Genomic DNA, 17,468 nt, shown 5'->3' on the forward strand with positions numbered 1-17,468 from the left:
CTGTAAAATAACAGATAATTTTGCATTTTAAAATAAAAATGTAAAATTTCCTTGGATTTTTAATTTTAATAGTGCATTTTTAACAAATGTTTTTAAAAAATAAAATAATTTTTTTAACAGTGACCATGTGAATCTTCTTTAAAATTAATATGTGTGACTAAGTGTAAAATGTAGTAAATTCTCCAAGAAATTTTCGTAATGTAATGCTAATTACTTGATAATTTCAGGAATTTGTTTTTATTTTCAAATGCGTTTTACAATTATGGTGAATAATGATAATAAATATTAAATTATGTTTGATAATATTTAAATAATTAATAATAATGTGTATTAATATGTTAATATAAATTATGTTTAATAGTAAAAAAAAATTATGTTCTCCTTTCTGTTTCATTCTTAGAATGGCATTACAAGAGTGAAGCTGATTATATAGATAATTGCTTTATTTTATTCAGTTTCCTTTTCTCTTGGATTCTTATTTTTTTCCCATTGATGGTTCTTAATACTCCTAATTCCATGTGTAGAAAAGTGTAGTATGACTCTTGCTATAGGCCAAGATAAGTGTGCTTATACTTTCAGCTCCATACATTTACTGTTTTCATATATTATGAGAAAAGAACTTGGGTCATTGGTAAATGAGGATACCCTAAACTTAATGAATATAATGAATGAAAAATTGGATGGAATATTTTATGTCTACATGAAATGATAAGCAATTTTTTTTTCACTTTCTTCCAGCGGGTATAATGTTTGCACCATATAAAATGACAGAAGATGGTTTGGAGTCTCATATGGCAGTCAATTATTTTTCTCATTGTTTGCTGACTAAGCTTCTTCTGCCTCGTCTGAAGCAATCAGCAAGTGAAAAATGTAAAGCCAGGATAGTTAATGTAGCTTCGTGCCTGCACTTTTTATCTGAAATTGATTTTCAAGATTTGAATAGTTTGTGAGTTGTTTTTTAATTATTATATCAACATCAGAATTTATTGATGTCTAGTAAACTTTATTGTCTAAAATATGGTTCTAAAAAACGTAATAAAATTGACACAAAAATAAGTAATACAATAAATGTTCTTTTCTTTATGTCTAAGATAGCATTCTTAAAAATAATGCCACAGGAGTAAAAATATTAAATGGTGATAAATTTTAACATGTCATTTTGAATAGTAACATTGAAGCATTTTAATTAAAAACTTAAAAATTAGATCACAATGTGCAAGCAAAATTTTAATATTGAAATTGTGTGTGTGTGTGTACCTATACACATCGTAATTTTCTATGTAGTTTAAAATCAGAAAAGTAGTTCAAAGAAATTTCATTTTTTAAAAGAAAGCTTTTATTTATATTTTGAAGTTATTTTTCTCTCATTTTTTGTTGCTCATAGCTATTATGAAATACAGTCAAAAGTCGTTAATCCGGACTCGTCGGGACTTCGGCGATTCCGGATTATCATTACTTTATTAAACATTTCTTTCAATGTAAGTTGTTTAAGTTGCTTCATTTTATGTGATAATACTTTCTCTTTAATTCTATAAACAGACATAATTTCTTGTTCAGTTACAAAGTTCTGCTGTTCAAGTCCCGTTAATTGCTGTGCCGAGAATATGGACTAACTTGTCAATCGAAATTTTTTCGTTTTCACTAACCTCTCTGTCACATTCTTCATGTCTTTATCCATTTTTTGCAGCAATCCCACTTTTTGTTTGTTGAACATCGAAACATACTTTCGTTTTGTAGATCCTTTGGAAGTTCCAGCATCTGAAATTCTATTTGACATAATCGAAAGTTCAAGTTTACTTTTATAAAATTGCTCTTACAGTCTGCAAAAAATAATAAGCGGGATCCAGTTCGAAGATTAAGGAACAACGCAATCATTAACTGATATAGATAATTAGATAATTTTAGCTTACACCGTCCGTTATACATTAAACGCGCAGGCGAAAACGTATTCTGCACTTGCGCACACGCATATGCGCAGTAATCAAGGTCTTACGCGCACACATAAAACGCCTGTGCGCATGTGCCAACGCGGCGCATGCGCAGAAAGTTTTTAGCTTTGAGGTCCGGATTATAGATCATTCCGGATTATGGGTGTCCGAATTAACGACTTTTGACTGTATGTGTCTTGATATATTCTGCTTTTAATTTGTTATTGCATTTAATATTAAACATTAATAAATATACTTTTATGCTTTATACATGTAAAATATATTTTTCTCTTTCATTTCAGACATTCATATTGCCCTCATCACAGTTATAAACAGTCCAAGCTGTGCCAAGTCATGTTTACCCAGTCATTAAATAAGTTCCTTAAGAACAGTGGATGCCCTGTTTTAGTCAATTGCATTCATCCTGGAATAATATATACAAATTTGTATAAACATGTCTGGTGGGCTTCATTTCTTGGGCCATTATTTTTCAGGGTAAGTTTTCTTCTTCCCTCATACTCAGAATATATCTCTTAATTAGGGGGTGTCAATCACTAAGACGGCATATTTAAAAAATGTGGAAGTTTGGCAACACCATAGGGTAGCTACAATAATATATACAATAATATATATGTATATAATAATAGAAATAAATATAACTATATAATCATATCAAAATCAAGTTAATTTGTATGGACTGCAAATGTAATTTTCTAACAGTTTGTTTTGTTATTGCAAAAAACGTTTCTGAAAAAAATGTTGCTAGCCAAACAAGAAAACTGCAAATTATGCACTGAAGCAGAATTGGATTAATCATTAAGCAAAATAAGGCCATCAAAGAAATGAGACACTACAAAAAGTTGTTAAGATCTTGGGAAAGAAGGCACCAGAAAAACTTCCCGTCACCGCTTTTATCATGAAACGTACGCCATGGCTAAACCAAGAACAGCTGAGAAGGAATTGAGGAAGATTACCATAAATGTGTGTGAGGGCACCAAAATTATCAATTATCTATGTTCTTAAGGGTTTTAAATGTCTTAATCTGGCTCTGCAGTGAAGTAAGTTGTTGGCACACAATAATCTGTTAAAATGATATTGTTACGAAATGTACAGGCGCGGTAAGATGGCTTCCCCACAAAGCAGTTTTAGGGTTACCATAAAATAGAAAGGAAAACAGGGTTGCCAATTTGGCGAGAAATTGCCCAAGAGAGATTAAGATCGCCCAAGAGAGACAGTGAGATTAGTCATGCAAAAAAACTTTTGGCAGCTGAGCACAAAGCTTCAATTAGGTTTAGAATTTGACTATATATAGAGAGAGAATCTCTCTGTGCATATTACAGCTCTAATTATACTGGTCTGTTTTTGTGAATTATGAATCAAAACTTTTTGTGCTGAACAGCTAGAGGATGAGCCAGTTTCACCAACTAAACTGTGAATGATAGATTTCGCTGGATTTTAAATTTGATTTATCAAGTTCTTTTCTGCCGAAGACACTCATCACTTTGCGAGATTCCATTGAGAAACTTGAAAGTATGTGCAAATTGGCAGCAGTGTTCCACAATGTCAAGTTTTGGCAGTTTTATGGAAGAAAACTACCAATAATGCCGAAACAATGAACTCGACTACTGAATGGGAAATTTTTTCCTTAACCATTGTTTTCCTATTTTATTTTATTTAAAAACAAAATTTATTCGAGGAAAATGATTTAAATAAATAACATAAAAATGACACAAATATTTTATACAAAAAGCAATATTTTTCTTTTATTTTGTTCTAACTTATACTTTGCCATAAATGTATTTACAATTGATCAATAATATTTATCATAAAAATATTCAAAGTATTAAATTGAATAAATGTATTGGTATTGCATTGAATAAATGCTAATTTGTCACAATTTAAGTTTTATTTATACAGTCAAAAGTCGTTAATCCGGACTCGTCGGGACTTCGGCGATTCCGGATTATCGATTTTTCCGGATTATAGATCATCAGTTTAAATCTCGTAAGATGGCATGCAGAAATTCTAAAATTAAAAATATGAAACCACAATTTATGAAATAAAGAACAATTATGATCTAAAGGGTATCAAAATTTACAAAGAAAAAGCTTAATATTTATTTGTTTACTTTATTAAATATTTCTTTCAATGTAAGTTGTTTAAGTTGCTTCGTTTTATGTGCTAATACTTTCTCTTTAATTCTATAAACAGACATAATTTCTTGTTCAGTTACAAAGTTCCACTGTTCAAGTCCCGTAATTGCTGTGCCGAGAATACCGACTAACTTGTCAATCGGAATTTTTGCGTTTTCACTAACCTCTCTGTCACCTTCTTCATGTTTTTATCCATTTTTTGTAGCAATTCCACTTTTTGTTTGATGGACATCGAAACATACTTTCATTTGGTAAATCCTTTGGGAGCTCCAGCATCGGAAATTCTGTTTGACATAATCAAAAGTTCAAGTTTACTTTTATAAAATTGCTCTTACAGTCTGAAAAAAGTAATAAAGCCGGATCCAGTTCGAAGATTAAGGAACAACGCAATCATCAACATTAACTGAAATAGATAATTAGATAATTTTAGCTTATACCGTCCGTTATACATTAAACACGCACGCGAAAACGTATTCTGCACTTGCGCACACGCATATGCGCAGTCGTAAAGGTCTTATGCGTACGCATAAACGCCTATGCGCAAGTGTCAACGTGGCACATGCGCAGAAAGTTTTTAGATTTGAGGTCCGGATTATAGATCATTCTGTATTATGGGTGTCCGAACTAACGACTTTGACTGTAATATACTATTTATAAAAGGACAATATGGGTTCATGTAAACATTACAGTAAGCTTTTCATTTAAAGGTTTTAATTAAAATTACTTTTAAGAAAATCTGAATTGAAATAAAAATTAGTGTTTATTTCAGTGTACCTAGTGCCAATATTTTATTTTATTTATTTATTTATTTATTTATTTATTTTTTTTTTTGATTTAAGAACAAGAACTTTTCAGTTATAGGTAACTGTTAAACACAAATGTTTAAAACTGCTTGGAAATTTAAAAAAATTACTGTTAAGAGATGACAATGTAATGTAAGGATTTATTTATTTAACAGTTATTTATTTTTTTTACTAAGAAATGTTCAACTTCTTATATAGCAGTATTATTTTTCCTTTGTAGGATTAACTCACATTTGTTCTAGGGAAAAAATATAATAGTAGTAATAAGTATAAGAAATATAAAAATAAGTTATTCAATTAATTGAAAAATCTTGAATATATTATCAATATTTTGCATTGAATATTATTTTTGCTATTGATAAAGTTATAAAAAATTAAATTAATATTTGTTATTTCATATAAGCTCAGAAAAAAATCATTTAATCAACTGGTACAATTTTTTTATTATTAATTGTTTATTTATTTTGCATTTTTTATTTCTGATTAGAATTTTGGGAATTTGAAAACTTTTTATTTTACATTCAGATTAAGCATAGTTAACCAATTCAGACATATTTAACAAATTCTTTAGTTTTTTTTTTTTTTTTTTTTTGGCTTAAAAAACTTTGAAAACTGAAAATACCTGTTTCTGTTTAATGTTAAAATGCCTGATGATGTGAGGCTAAAAAATATATGAAATATTGTGCCAAAATTTGTCAATAAGACCATGAATGGGCTATAACTGATTAACATTATTGTCATTTGAACATTCTTATCAGCCCACTGTATTTCTTGGCCTTACTTGGATTATATACTTTAATCTTCTATGTCAAAGAATTTTTTTTTTTTTTTAATCTAAGAAATGATTTTCTTTCATTTGACATGTGCTATAAGTTTTGTATTACAATAAATTATAAATTCAAGGAATTGAAAATTAAAAAAAAAAATTACCTGTATATGTGGGGTTACTATATTTTAGAAAATATTATTAGGGCATTTCATGAAAAATCAATTTTGATACAAAAAATAACTACCACTCATTATGCAACCTTTCTTCACATATGGCTAACAAAAATTAGTAGAGAGTGTTTTACGAGGTAATAAGTGGAGTTATAAAGCTGTTTTTTAATTATCTTCGTATTTTTTTAAATATCAAAGTAACATTTAGAGTATGTAATAACATATAAATTCCACCACATAAATTGGATATTATCAAGCACCTCCCCCAAAAAACTGTAAAACAACTACCATTATATCTTTAAAATTTGTGCATATTTTGTAGTTGCAGACAATGTTGATGTATGCATGTGCCAACATCCCAAAACGAGTCGGTTAAAGGAGGAATAATGGGAAGAGAGTTTAAAATTGCTTTCTTTTGTATTACAAGAGTTATTAATTCTTCATTTATAAATTTGGAATTCCCAATGGCAGATATGAAATGATATTTAAATGCCTTTATGTTAGTCTCCTAGTGGTCTGATTAGTCTGGATTTTTGGGAGGAATAAAAGACTGTTGGAAAGAGTAAATAAGGACTCATCCTGATCTTTAACCAATTTAGTTAAAACTCTCAATTATTCGTTTCCCCCCTGCCATGTTAGTACCATTATCAGAACAGATTTTATGACATTTATCCCTTCTCAAAATAAGTCTTTTCAAAATAGGTATTATATAGTATGTAAAGTTAAATCATAAGTTGTAGGACCTTACACACACACACACACACCATTACACACACACACACACACACACACCAAAAAAAAAAAAATCTGTAGAAAGTTTTTCAGATTTTAAATTGCGTCCAAAGGGGCATTAAAAAACGTTAAACGTTAAAAAAATAACGTTTTGTGTGTTACCTTTATTTATTAAATATCATGTTCTTTGCACATAAACCATAAAATTCAGTTCAATAGGCAATGTTGCAAAATAATTTTAAAATGAGCATATCTTTAGAATTTTCGATACACAGTTCCTGGAGATAAAAAGGTTCGCCACCCCGGTAGAGTGTTGCCATTGCTCACTTTGAAATCCTTGAGTTTTTTAATCAAAAATTCGTTAATGTTTTACAAAATATGAAATCGATAATAAAAAAAATCCAAATTTGGTTTTCCACATGCCCATATTCGTAGGAGGATTACGTCATTCAAATTTGACGGCTCTATGTAGCGTTGTTTTATCACAATGCAAGAAATATACCTACATTTATGCAGATTTTTCATTATGTAATTTCTTCAAATATAATGCAGGACTCTAACATTTGGTGGCAACAGTTTGAAAAGTGAAACAGACATTTATAGTGGTTCAACACAAAATCGCAAAACGAAATGATAGTCCTGCAGGGATAAAGCGCCTTTGGACTAAAAAAAAATTAAATTCAGGACTTATTATGATGAGTAAGCCATATGAATCAAATCCTGTTGACTTCGAAACTCTATCAGAATTTATACTTTGCTTTGCCAAATTGCCTATTTTTTTGAAAACATGTTTTAGAATTGGCCTTAAAGCAAATGATACATTTGTGTATTCATTATGTTGTATGCATATTTATTTCTTGGATGAGCCAGTAGTTTTGTCTAACTTGAAAAAACAAAGGTGAAGTCCAAGATGAAAATACTTTTCATAATAATACTTTAAAATCATATCAGTTAACTTGATGGTAACAAAAATTGTGTTCCCTACGATAGTGAAAATAGGAATGATTATTTGAATAACATAGCTAGGAATGTGCTAACCTTTCCTCTATCCCTACTGTTAAATAGTTAGTAATAGTTAAATTGTTAGTAATAAATAGTAATAGGAGATAAAGTTAAAATCTTGCTTTTGCTGGAATCATTGCTAATTGACTTTGAGTCTGCGATTTGTGCAGAAAATTTGTTGTTTGAAGTTGATACATCAAATATTCTTCAGCTTCTGACCATTCTTCATATGATGGTAGAGTGATTTACTTTATAATTTCTCAGTTTGAGATTTTCTAACAATACATTGCATATTTCAGTATCTAGATCTTCTAACTGAACTTGAATTCTTTGTAACAATGTGTAGCAAAATGAGTTCTTACAGTTTCTTTCTGAGAAATCACTTCATTCAAAATTGCATTTAAAGCATTAACATGTTTTGTAAGGTGCATGTTTCGTAACTGACAGTTCATGTCGAAATTGAATTACTATAGCAACAATTATAGCAAACAAAGCATTTAAAACAGATCTAACCTCTTTAATCATTGATCATCTTAAGATTTCTTCCTAACTCTTTTTACCCTTTACTTTATTTGAAATATATCTTTATAATTTTACTTTATTCATAACACAAAATGTATTCTACACAATCACACAACTATGCAGCAGACTATCTGGCTTTAACTAAAATGCAATGAATTTTAAGCTAAAACAAAAGGCTTTGGTTGCACTTCCATGGAAAGAAGCAATAGAAATTAATAACATGAAGTTACAATAAACAAATGTGCATTCGTAACATTATTTTCCTGAACTCATGCTTAAGAAACTTTTCAAGTGCACAGTAGTTGGTGCCCCCAAACTATGTATTTACTAAATGCAATACTTTTGCTGAAAGTGGAACTGGCAAGGTGCTAGTGTAGCTAAAGAAATCTCTGAAAATAATCATAGCAGTTTACAAAAATAATAGGAATTGATGACTAGTGAGATTTTGATACGTGTTGATCATCATGAGTATGTGGAACTTAAAATTAAAAAATACAAGATATGTCATAATCATTTCTGAAATTTTTGCATTTTGCTGTATGCTAAAGAAGTGGAATAATATAGCTAGTGTAATAGAAAGAGAAATGCTTTTATTAAATACTTTACAGATTCTTGGTATTAATTACAGAATTTAACTGCAAAACTATTACAATAACCTACAATTAATTTTATGGTGGCTTGATTAATACTGTATCTTTATGCATGCTTACATTCTGTTTCTGTGAATGTTACTTTCTGGTGAATGCAATCTGTAGTAATATTTTTAGGTTATAATGTCTTTTTATAAAAGTTTATGTCATTTTTAGGGTAATCTCTACATATAATAAAAGAAAGAGTCTGTGTGTCTTTCGTTCGTGCTGTGCATAAGCTAAAAAATAGACCAAGGGCTATGAAATTTGGTATATAGGTGCATCTAGACAAGAGCCAGTGCACCTCAAAGCGATTTTTTTCAAAATTCGAATCAGATTTTTTTAAATTTTATCTTTTCGATTTTATTGCATCATTTGAATAGTTGCATTCTTTTAGAAATGTGGTTTCAACAGTTTTTCATTCAGTGCTTACTGGACTGCTGACTGTTGAAAATATGAAATAAAATGCTGCTTTCTGTCTTTGATTTTTGGATATGCAACAGGCACATCACAATCTTCTTATTCTGAGGCGCATGTGTCTTGCGAAGCACAACAGAAAGAATCATCCCCTTTTTTCCCTCTCTCTCTTTATTAGCTAATGGCAAAGAGGTTTGTATATTTTGAATTATGTCATCCAGAAAGCACAATTTTGATTGGTTATTGCTTTCTGATAATAGTTTCATTCTTTTAGAAATGTGGTTTTGGCAACAGTTTTTCATTCATTGCTTTGGATACTGGACTGCTGACTGTTTTCTCTTGAAAATATGAAATTTATTGTTTATTTCATTGTAATTTTTTATATTATGTTTTAATTATATAAAAAGTTTTGCATGATTTTTCTAGAAAACAAAGTTTTTAACTTCCGTTATACCGTTTGAAATCTTAAGATTTTGCAATGTGAATTTGGCTAATTTATTTATTAGTGTAATTAATATTTGTATTAAGGGATATTGCTTATTTCGTTGTAATTTTTTTTAATATGTGATACATTTTTATTGATTTTTTTAATAAAGTGGTTCTGCAGAGTAAAATTCTGCACAGTTTTTAAATTAAACATTTGATGTTCCCTTTAGGCATTTTTCTGATACATTTAAAAGTCAGTCAAAGGCTGGCCATGTAGCTGCTAGTAAATGATAAAACAGCTGTGAATGGGATTTTTTTATTAAGGCATTTGAATATGACTTAGATGAGTAGAATAGTTAAAAAAGTAGAATGATTACATACTTACAAAGCCTATCATTATTGGAAGTATTCACCTTCTATTGAATTACATTGTTTCCAGTTTTTAAAAAGCAGATTCATCTTTTTTTAAGAAAAATATATTTGGTTAGAAGCTACTTTTATTGCAATGCTTTAGTCTTATAGACACTAAGGCCTAAGTCTGGATTAAAGAGAATGAATGAGGTTTCACATTCTGCCTGGCTGAATATGATTCACAGTCTTTTCCATCTTTTCTGAAGGCTGAACAAAATCTGGAAGCTTGAAATCCTTCACATCATAAAAAACTTAGCAATAATTTTTTAGTCCATGAGCCAGTACTTTTTGATTATTCATTATTTTCACAGATACCTCATGTAACTCCTGAGATCAGCTTCCATTGATTTGTAGTTAGCAAGCATTGATCAGAACATCCAGGATTATTTACTGTGTTGTAAGAATCACCACTCAAAAAGTAACATCCGGGATCATATGTGAATATCACAACTTTTTTAAGCAACATTGGTTTGGGTAGTATTTTTCCACTGCTTTTAGAAATCTTTAGATATTGTTTCAGTATTTGTATTAAAAAAATTCTGTATGTATAAGCAGACTTGTGCATAATTTCAGACCTATGTTTTTCAAGGGCCAAGTAATTCAAAATTTAGACATGCATTATAAACGGTTAAATTATTTAGTAATAAATTGTTTAAGATATTATATTATTCAAACGTTGCCTGTGAATAAATTGATTTAATTAAGGCAAAGTGCACAAAAACTCGTTATCAAAATAACATAGGAAATTATTTACCTTATATTGGTTATAATATATAATTTGTATTTAAAATGTTGTATGATCTTAAATTCATTTAGTGCGAAAACAAGTTACTACTACTTGTGAAATTGCTGCAAAGTAAGTTAATAATAATTTATTTCCTAAACAATACTGATTAATTGATTATATTATCTCCTAAGTTTAATTAAAGTAGAATTATTTTAAAAGAGTGAATCCATAATCCATACTGGTAAGTTATATTTTGAAAGATGTTTTGAAGTAACTTGAAAGTAATATGTTAATAATGTTTTAACGGGGACTGGAATGAAATAATTATGAAGAACAAAATTTCATTTGTAAAAGGAAAAATTAAATTAGAAGCATGTAATCATAGTCATTGATTGGAAATTAGTTGACTTTTCAAGGAAAACAAACCAACTCCCGTTTAGTGAACAATAATTAATAAATAAATACGTAAATACGAAGGTGTTTCGTCTTTACTCAAGTAATAAGGTTAAGCCAAACTGCCAATTCTAGTCAGGCCAAATATTTCCGCGAATTAACTTACATTCTTTCTAGTGGGGAGTTGGCAAAGTGTTCTCTTCGAGTCTGACTCAGAAGCGTAGGGTGTCCGAAAAATTCTTAGACAGTTTCACTCAAATAAGAACTCCACATTATACATCCCTCAAGAATTCCGAGTCCCATCCACTACCATAAATTACTTCACCCAAGTCTTACCGACTGATATTATTCAAAGCCCCCACTGCCGCTAAGAATTTTTCGGACACCCTACACTTTTGAGTCAGACTCGAAGAGAACACTTTGCCGACTTCCCACTAGAAAGAATGTAAGTTACTTAATACTTTTTCTGGCCTTTATTTCTTCATGTACATTCACTGTTCTTATTATATTTTTTATATTATTTTTATATTATTTTTGTTTTTACAAAGTTTACATTATTTATCTTATTTTGTAATCTTCTATGTTTATTTCAACTTTATACTTTAAATTCTATTTCATAATGACAATTTCCAATGTTTAAATTTTACAAATAATATAGAACTCAAATGCAATAAACACAAGGGTGTCGGGGATGGTTACTCAAGTTTTTTCACATTTCTCTACAGAAATTGCTTTTCACTCAAAATTGAATTGGCTAAAATGCTTCATAAGAATAAGTTCTTCGAGTATCAGCATTGGTTCATAATCCCTTTTATTCGTGGAAATATTTGGCCTGACTAGAATTGCCGGTTTGGCTTAATCTTATTACTCGAGTAAAGACAAAACACCTTCGTATTTACGTATTTATTTAGTAATTATTGTTCGTTGAACGGGAGTTGGTTTGTTCCCCTTGAAAAGTCAACTAATTTCCGATCAATGACAATGATTACATGTTTCTAATTTAATTTTTCCTTTTACAATTGAAATTTTGTTCTTCGTAATTATTTCATTCCAGTCCCCGTTAAAATATTATTAACATATTACTTTCAAGTTACTTCAAAACATCTTTCAAAATATAACTTACCAGTATGGATTCACTCTTTTAAAATAATTCTACTTTAATTAAACTTAGGAGATAATATAATCAATTAATCAATATTGTTTAGGAAATAAATTATTATTTGTATTTAAAATGTGCACTGATGTATGTTGACATTATATTAATATTTCTAGTTAACAGGGGCATACAATAAAGTACATTTGCTCTTATTTTTTAGAAACCAGATAAAGGTGCAGAAATATCAGTATATGCTGCCTTGTCAGCAAAGTTAGAAAATGAAGGTGGAAAGTACATAGAAGAATGTCAGATTGTCAAGCCAAGCAAGTATTCCAGAGATCCTCAGCTACAAAGTAGATTATGGAATGAAACCTGGAAAATACTGCAACCTTGGATGGATGAAGTTGATGACATTCCTTCAGAGTTATAAATCACTTTTGTTGATTGCATTTATGGAGAATGATACTGATCTTTTTTTACTTGCATTCTTCATTTTTAGGAGTTGTAAAAAAAAATGCTAGTTTGTTTCTCTACTTCAAGAAAATATTTCTTATTAACAAGGTGAATCATAATAATTTCTCTAATTTTAGAATACCATTGCATTATGGTGAAAAGGTATGGGTAACATAGTTAATGGTATTGAATGAGAAATCTATTGCTTTTTATTTTATTTTACATACTTTTCAGATTCTCGATATGTCCATCATATGTGGTATTGCAGATGTCTCTTTTATAATCCAGTTTGGTCTATGCTTGCGTTTCCATTATTGTCAATATGTCCATCATATGTAATTTCTTTTATAATGAAGTCTGATCTATGCTTGTGCTTCCATTGCCTGGCCTACTTCAGTGATTGTAACAACACTGTAGTGCAGCTATCAGTCAAATGAATTTGGCATTGGTAGGACAATGTAGTTCAAAGTTGGCTACATGATAGACATTGTGCTATGGATGGACATATCAAGAATTTGTAAAAAATGTTTAAGCATATCTCTTTCCATTACACTAGCTATATTATTTCATTGTAGTGTACAGCAACATACACTAAAATTTCAGAAATTATTATGACACATGTTGTATTTAATTTAAACATTCCAAGTATCTCATGGTGATAAAAGCGCAGCAAAATGTCACTAGTCATCACCAATCAGTTCCTTTTATTTTTGTGATTTGCTGTGATTATTTTCAGATTTCTTTAGCTATAATAGCACCTTGCCAGTTCCAATTTCAGTAAAAGTGTCTTTAATTGTATTTACTAAATACATAATTCTTAAATTTATTAACAATGAATACATCTGAATATTATTTCCATCAATGTAAGATTAGAATTTACTTATTTGTTATATGGGTATTTAAGATAACTAATTTTCTTTCAGCTATAGAATTATTCTGTGTTTAATAAGGATATATATAACTACTTTTTAAACAATGTGTTTTGTCTATGATTAATCTAATTAATGTTTATTGAAAAAAATCATTTAAGCTAATTAATTTTTATTAAGAAAAATATTTTCTGTTTTGATTGGAATTGGTGTGATTTAGTCTTAGTGACAAGCATGATTACCACAACGCAAAAGCAATCTATTCATTGTCTATAATGAACAGTTTATTTAATATATATAAAGAAACAATTTAAAATAAAATCGTATTTATTATTTAATACAATTTTGTAAGCAATTTCTTTAAAATAAGTAACGTATATAAACATACCCAAATATTCAGCATTTTTCTGGTGGCCTCAGTTCAAATATTTGCAGTTCAGAATTTGTAAAGTGCATTATCTTGGCCAATGTTGTACCTACAGCATCTTTTTCTATCAGTGGAAGACTGAAAATTTTAAGCTCGTTAAATATATAGGAATGAAACATTTTTCACGTCCCGAAAAAACATAAACTATATGCCCATGTGAAATCTTAACTATATACACATGTAGAGATTGGTAATTCTCTGTTTTTTGCCAAGGCTGAAACATATCAAATGCCCATTTCTCATCAAGGTTGGTATTACAGGGAAATACTTAAGATCTTTATTAATGTGCTTCTTAGTAAATTTTGTATTAATAATAAAGTATTTGTAAATATTACTTAGAAAAATTATATAATGTGTCTAACTGACAACTGTTTTGTAAATAACATTAATTTAATAAAAGACATTTCTAACAGTTCATGCTATGCATCTCAGCTATAAAAGTCTATTTGTTTATCTAAAAAGAACCTACATTTTATATAACTATCGAAAATTGTAATTATTGCTTAGTAGATTAAAATTCAATCAACTGTAGTTTTTCAAATAAGACTTTGTAGCATGTATATTTACATAACTCTTTGGGAGGAGAGTAAAATATTTTATAGCTAATATCCTTTCAAAATTATTCTTAGAAATTTGAAAAGAAGAGGTTAGAATTTAGAAATTAACTATTTTATGTGCATCTCTGTACTGTTTGGTAAGGTGCTATTTTATGTTTTCAGTATCTTCCTAAATTTATTATGTTATTTATTTTAAATGTCTGAGATCTTATTTAAAATATGTTATTTAGTTATTATTTTTAATTTCTCTGTTTCAAATGTAATCAGAACTGATACATACCCATCTTCTTCCTCTTTGTGAATGCACTATTTCGATTGCGTTTTATTCACATATGTGATAATATGTTTATCATGTTTATTTAACATTTTTTTTCTTTACATGGGGGCAAAAGTTTCGAATTTATTTTTATGAATGATTTTGAGCTCAATATACTCTTTATTATATAATTTATAATGTATTTTCTGTAATAAATTTTAAAATTACATTCTGATTTATTGTTATTTATTCTTCCAAAAATGAATCATACATCATCATCATAAATAATAATCTTATGACTACAAAACATCAAAATTTATAAATATTTAGATAATAAATACCATGTCAATAATTAAATGCAACTTAATTTTGCTTTCACCATATATAATATTATACTCTGCCTGTTCTTAATAGATGTAGTGGAATAAAGATTGTAATGGAAATTATTATCAACAAACAGGAACATATTGAAATTTCATTTATAAGTGTACTACTGTCATTGTTTTTCTTTGAGTAAGATTACCAGACATCCAGGATTGGTGTGAACAGTCCTGGATTCCTGATTATGATGTCCTATATGAAAAAATTCTGCTGTTTTTAAATGGGAGTTTTAAAAGTTAAAGGAAAAAATTTATTAATTTATAGGTAAAGAGCATAAAACTTTAGTAATATGTTTACTGAGGCTTAGATATTTTAGAGTAAAATCAATTATTTTAAAAATATTAGTGATTAATTTCATTAATACATCTTCACAGCAAACCTACTAAAACCTGCAGTCTGCGTTTGCAATATTCTTAATATTTTTATTGCTTCAGTTCTTTGCTTTTATTTCTTCATATCAGCTTTTAGTTTGCTATATTAATTTAAAATGCTTAAGGTTTTTTTAACCCTCAAGCTGATTTTCCACAGAGTGCCCTAGATTAGATTTCTAAAATAGGGATATCCTACTATCTAAATTAGGGAAGCTAGACACCCTAGTGGGGCTCACACACCATTGAACCAAGTAGACAAGAATAAAGCAGCAACCCTAGGTGTCATTCCGAGTTTCAAAAATAATTGCACAGAATAAGAAACTGTTTGAAGACTGTGAATTAGTCAAAGCTTCATTTTTAGAAATTACTGATATATTATTTTATAATTTCGAAAATAAAACTGAGATAATATCTGCTATTAAATCTGAAGAGCTTTTTGCAAAATGAGGAAGTTTGAGGTTGTGGGCTCTGACGTTACTTTACAATTTAAAACTGACTTCAATTGTTGCAATTATTTTCCCCTACAACTTGATGAATCGACTGATATAGTTGATACAACTTAGTTGGCCATTTTTGCAAGGATGGCTTGATAATTTCGAATAACAGAGGAGCTTGTAAAGATTATACCACTAATGGGATACCCTAGAGGGCAGGACATATTTTTAGAAGTTAAAAGTCTTATCAGCCTTCAAAATATTCCTGTAAAGAAGATGGTGAGAGAAGCCATCTTCAGAGAGAAGATTCATAGCCTTGTGCCATAAAAACACCAGCTTTTCGAAATTTCTGTCTTACCAATGTATAATACGTCAGCAGTTATTATATGGAAAGTTTCCAAATATGAACAATGTAATAAAAACAGTCATATAAGTAGTGAATAAAATGAGAGCACATGCACTTCACAGACATTTGTTAGAGCACTGACAGTTTGCTAATATGGTGATTACTTGCTTCATACGGAAATTCGTTGGTTTAGTAGAGGCCGAATTTTACGACGCTTCAAGCAGTTGCTTCCTGCTTAGCAGAATTTTTGAAAGAACGAGGCGAATTCTTCTCTGGACTAGAAGATCCGGTTTGGATGCAGGATTTTGCTTTCTTGCAGACATCACTGAAAAACTAAATAGCCTTAACTTGCAGCATAAAGATATGGGATATTATATTCAGATGTTGCTTCATTCTCAAAGTGGGAGCTGTGAGGGAAAAAAAATCTCATTTAAGGCAAATACAAACACTTTGGCTGTTTGAAGTAAACATTTAACAAGCAAGGCTCTTTACAGCCTCCTTACAACAGTAAACAATACATTGAAATTCTTTCTGATTTGAGAAGTAAATTCAACAGACGCTTACAAGGTTTCAAAAGCATTTGAATTGTAGCACAGTTTGTTAAATTCCCTTTTACAAAGATCTATACTGAAGAGTTCCTTATTTGTGTTATGGAACCTTTATATTTTGAAGGAGACAGTGCTGCAGTGGAGATGGAATTGATCGATTTTCAAAATGATTTATTTTTAAAATCGCTTTCTTCAAGCTCTGGAAATTTTCTTTCTTGCGTGAAGAAAAATTCTCAATTTCGGTCCTGATCTAAAAGACATTAATTCCCCTCCAGTATGGGGGGGGGGGTGGAGCAAAACCAACTACAGAAACAAATTGACTGATGAATATTTGGACAACTGAATTCGAATGGAAGCTACTATCTACTCTTTCAACATTAAAAACATGCTGATGACCAAAAAGAGTGCCATCCATCTCATTAAAATTAATAAGTCTGATGAACAATCTGTTCTTATCATTCTAATTTATTACTAACAACACTTCCCTTTTCCTGTACATGTATGTTTATAGGCAACAAACAAATGTGAAATTTGAAGCAAAGAGTAAAGAGAGTTAGAGTAAAACTGTTAATCAAAAAATAAGTGTCGTTTGTTCTGCATGTGATAAAAGGGTTTAAATTTTTTTATGAAACGCTATTGGCAGCATGA

At 29.5% G+C, this 17,468-nt stretch overlaps 1 protein-coding gene across 1 annotated transcript in view; it reads left to right on the forward strand.

Moving 5' to 3' along the window:
- Positions 1 to 14,969, forward strand: part of LOC118181076 (polyprenol dehydrogenase-like) — a 35,003-nt gene extending 20,034 nt beyond the window's left edge. The window contains exons 5-7 of the mRNA XM_085822801.1: positions 739 to 946; positions 2,231 to 2,423; positions 12,399 to 14,969. Coding sequence (XP_085678927.1) covers positions 739 to 946; positions 2,231 to 2,423; positions 12,399 to 12,608 — 611 coding nt within the window. The 3' untranslated portion in view covers positions 12,609 to 14,969. The remainder of the gene's footprint in view (positions 1 to 738; positions 947 to 2,230; positions 2,424 to 12,398) is intronic.
- The last annotated feature ends 2,499 nt before the right edge of the window (positions 14,970 to 17,468 follow it).

The sequence above is a fragment of the Stegodyphus dumicola genome, chromosome 8 (assembly GCF_044657685.1).
Source record: "Stegodyphus dumicola isolate Sdum_Otavi_A_Nest chromosome 8, ASM4465768v1".
NCBI lineage: Eukaryota > Metazoa > Arthropoda > Arachnida > Araneae > Eresidae > Stegodyphus > Stegodyphus dumicola.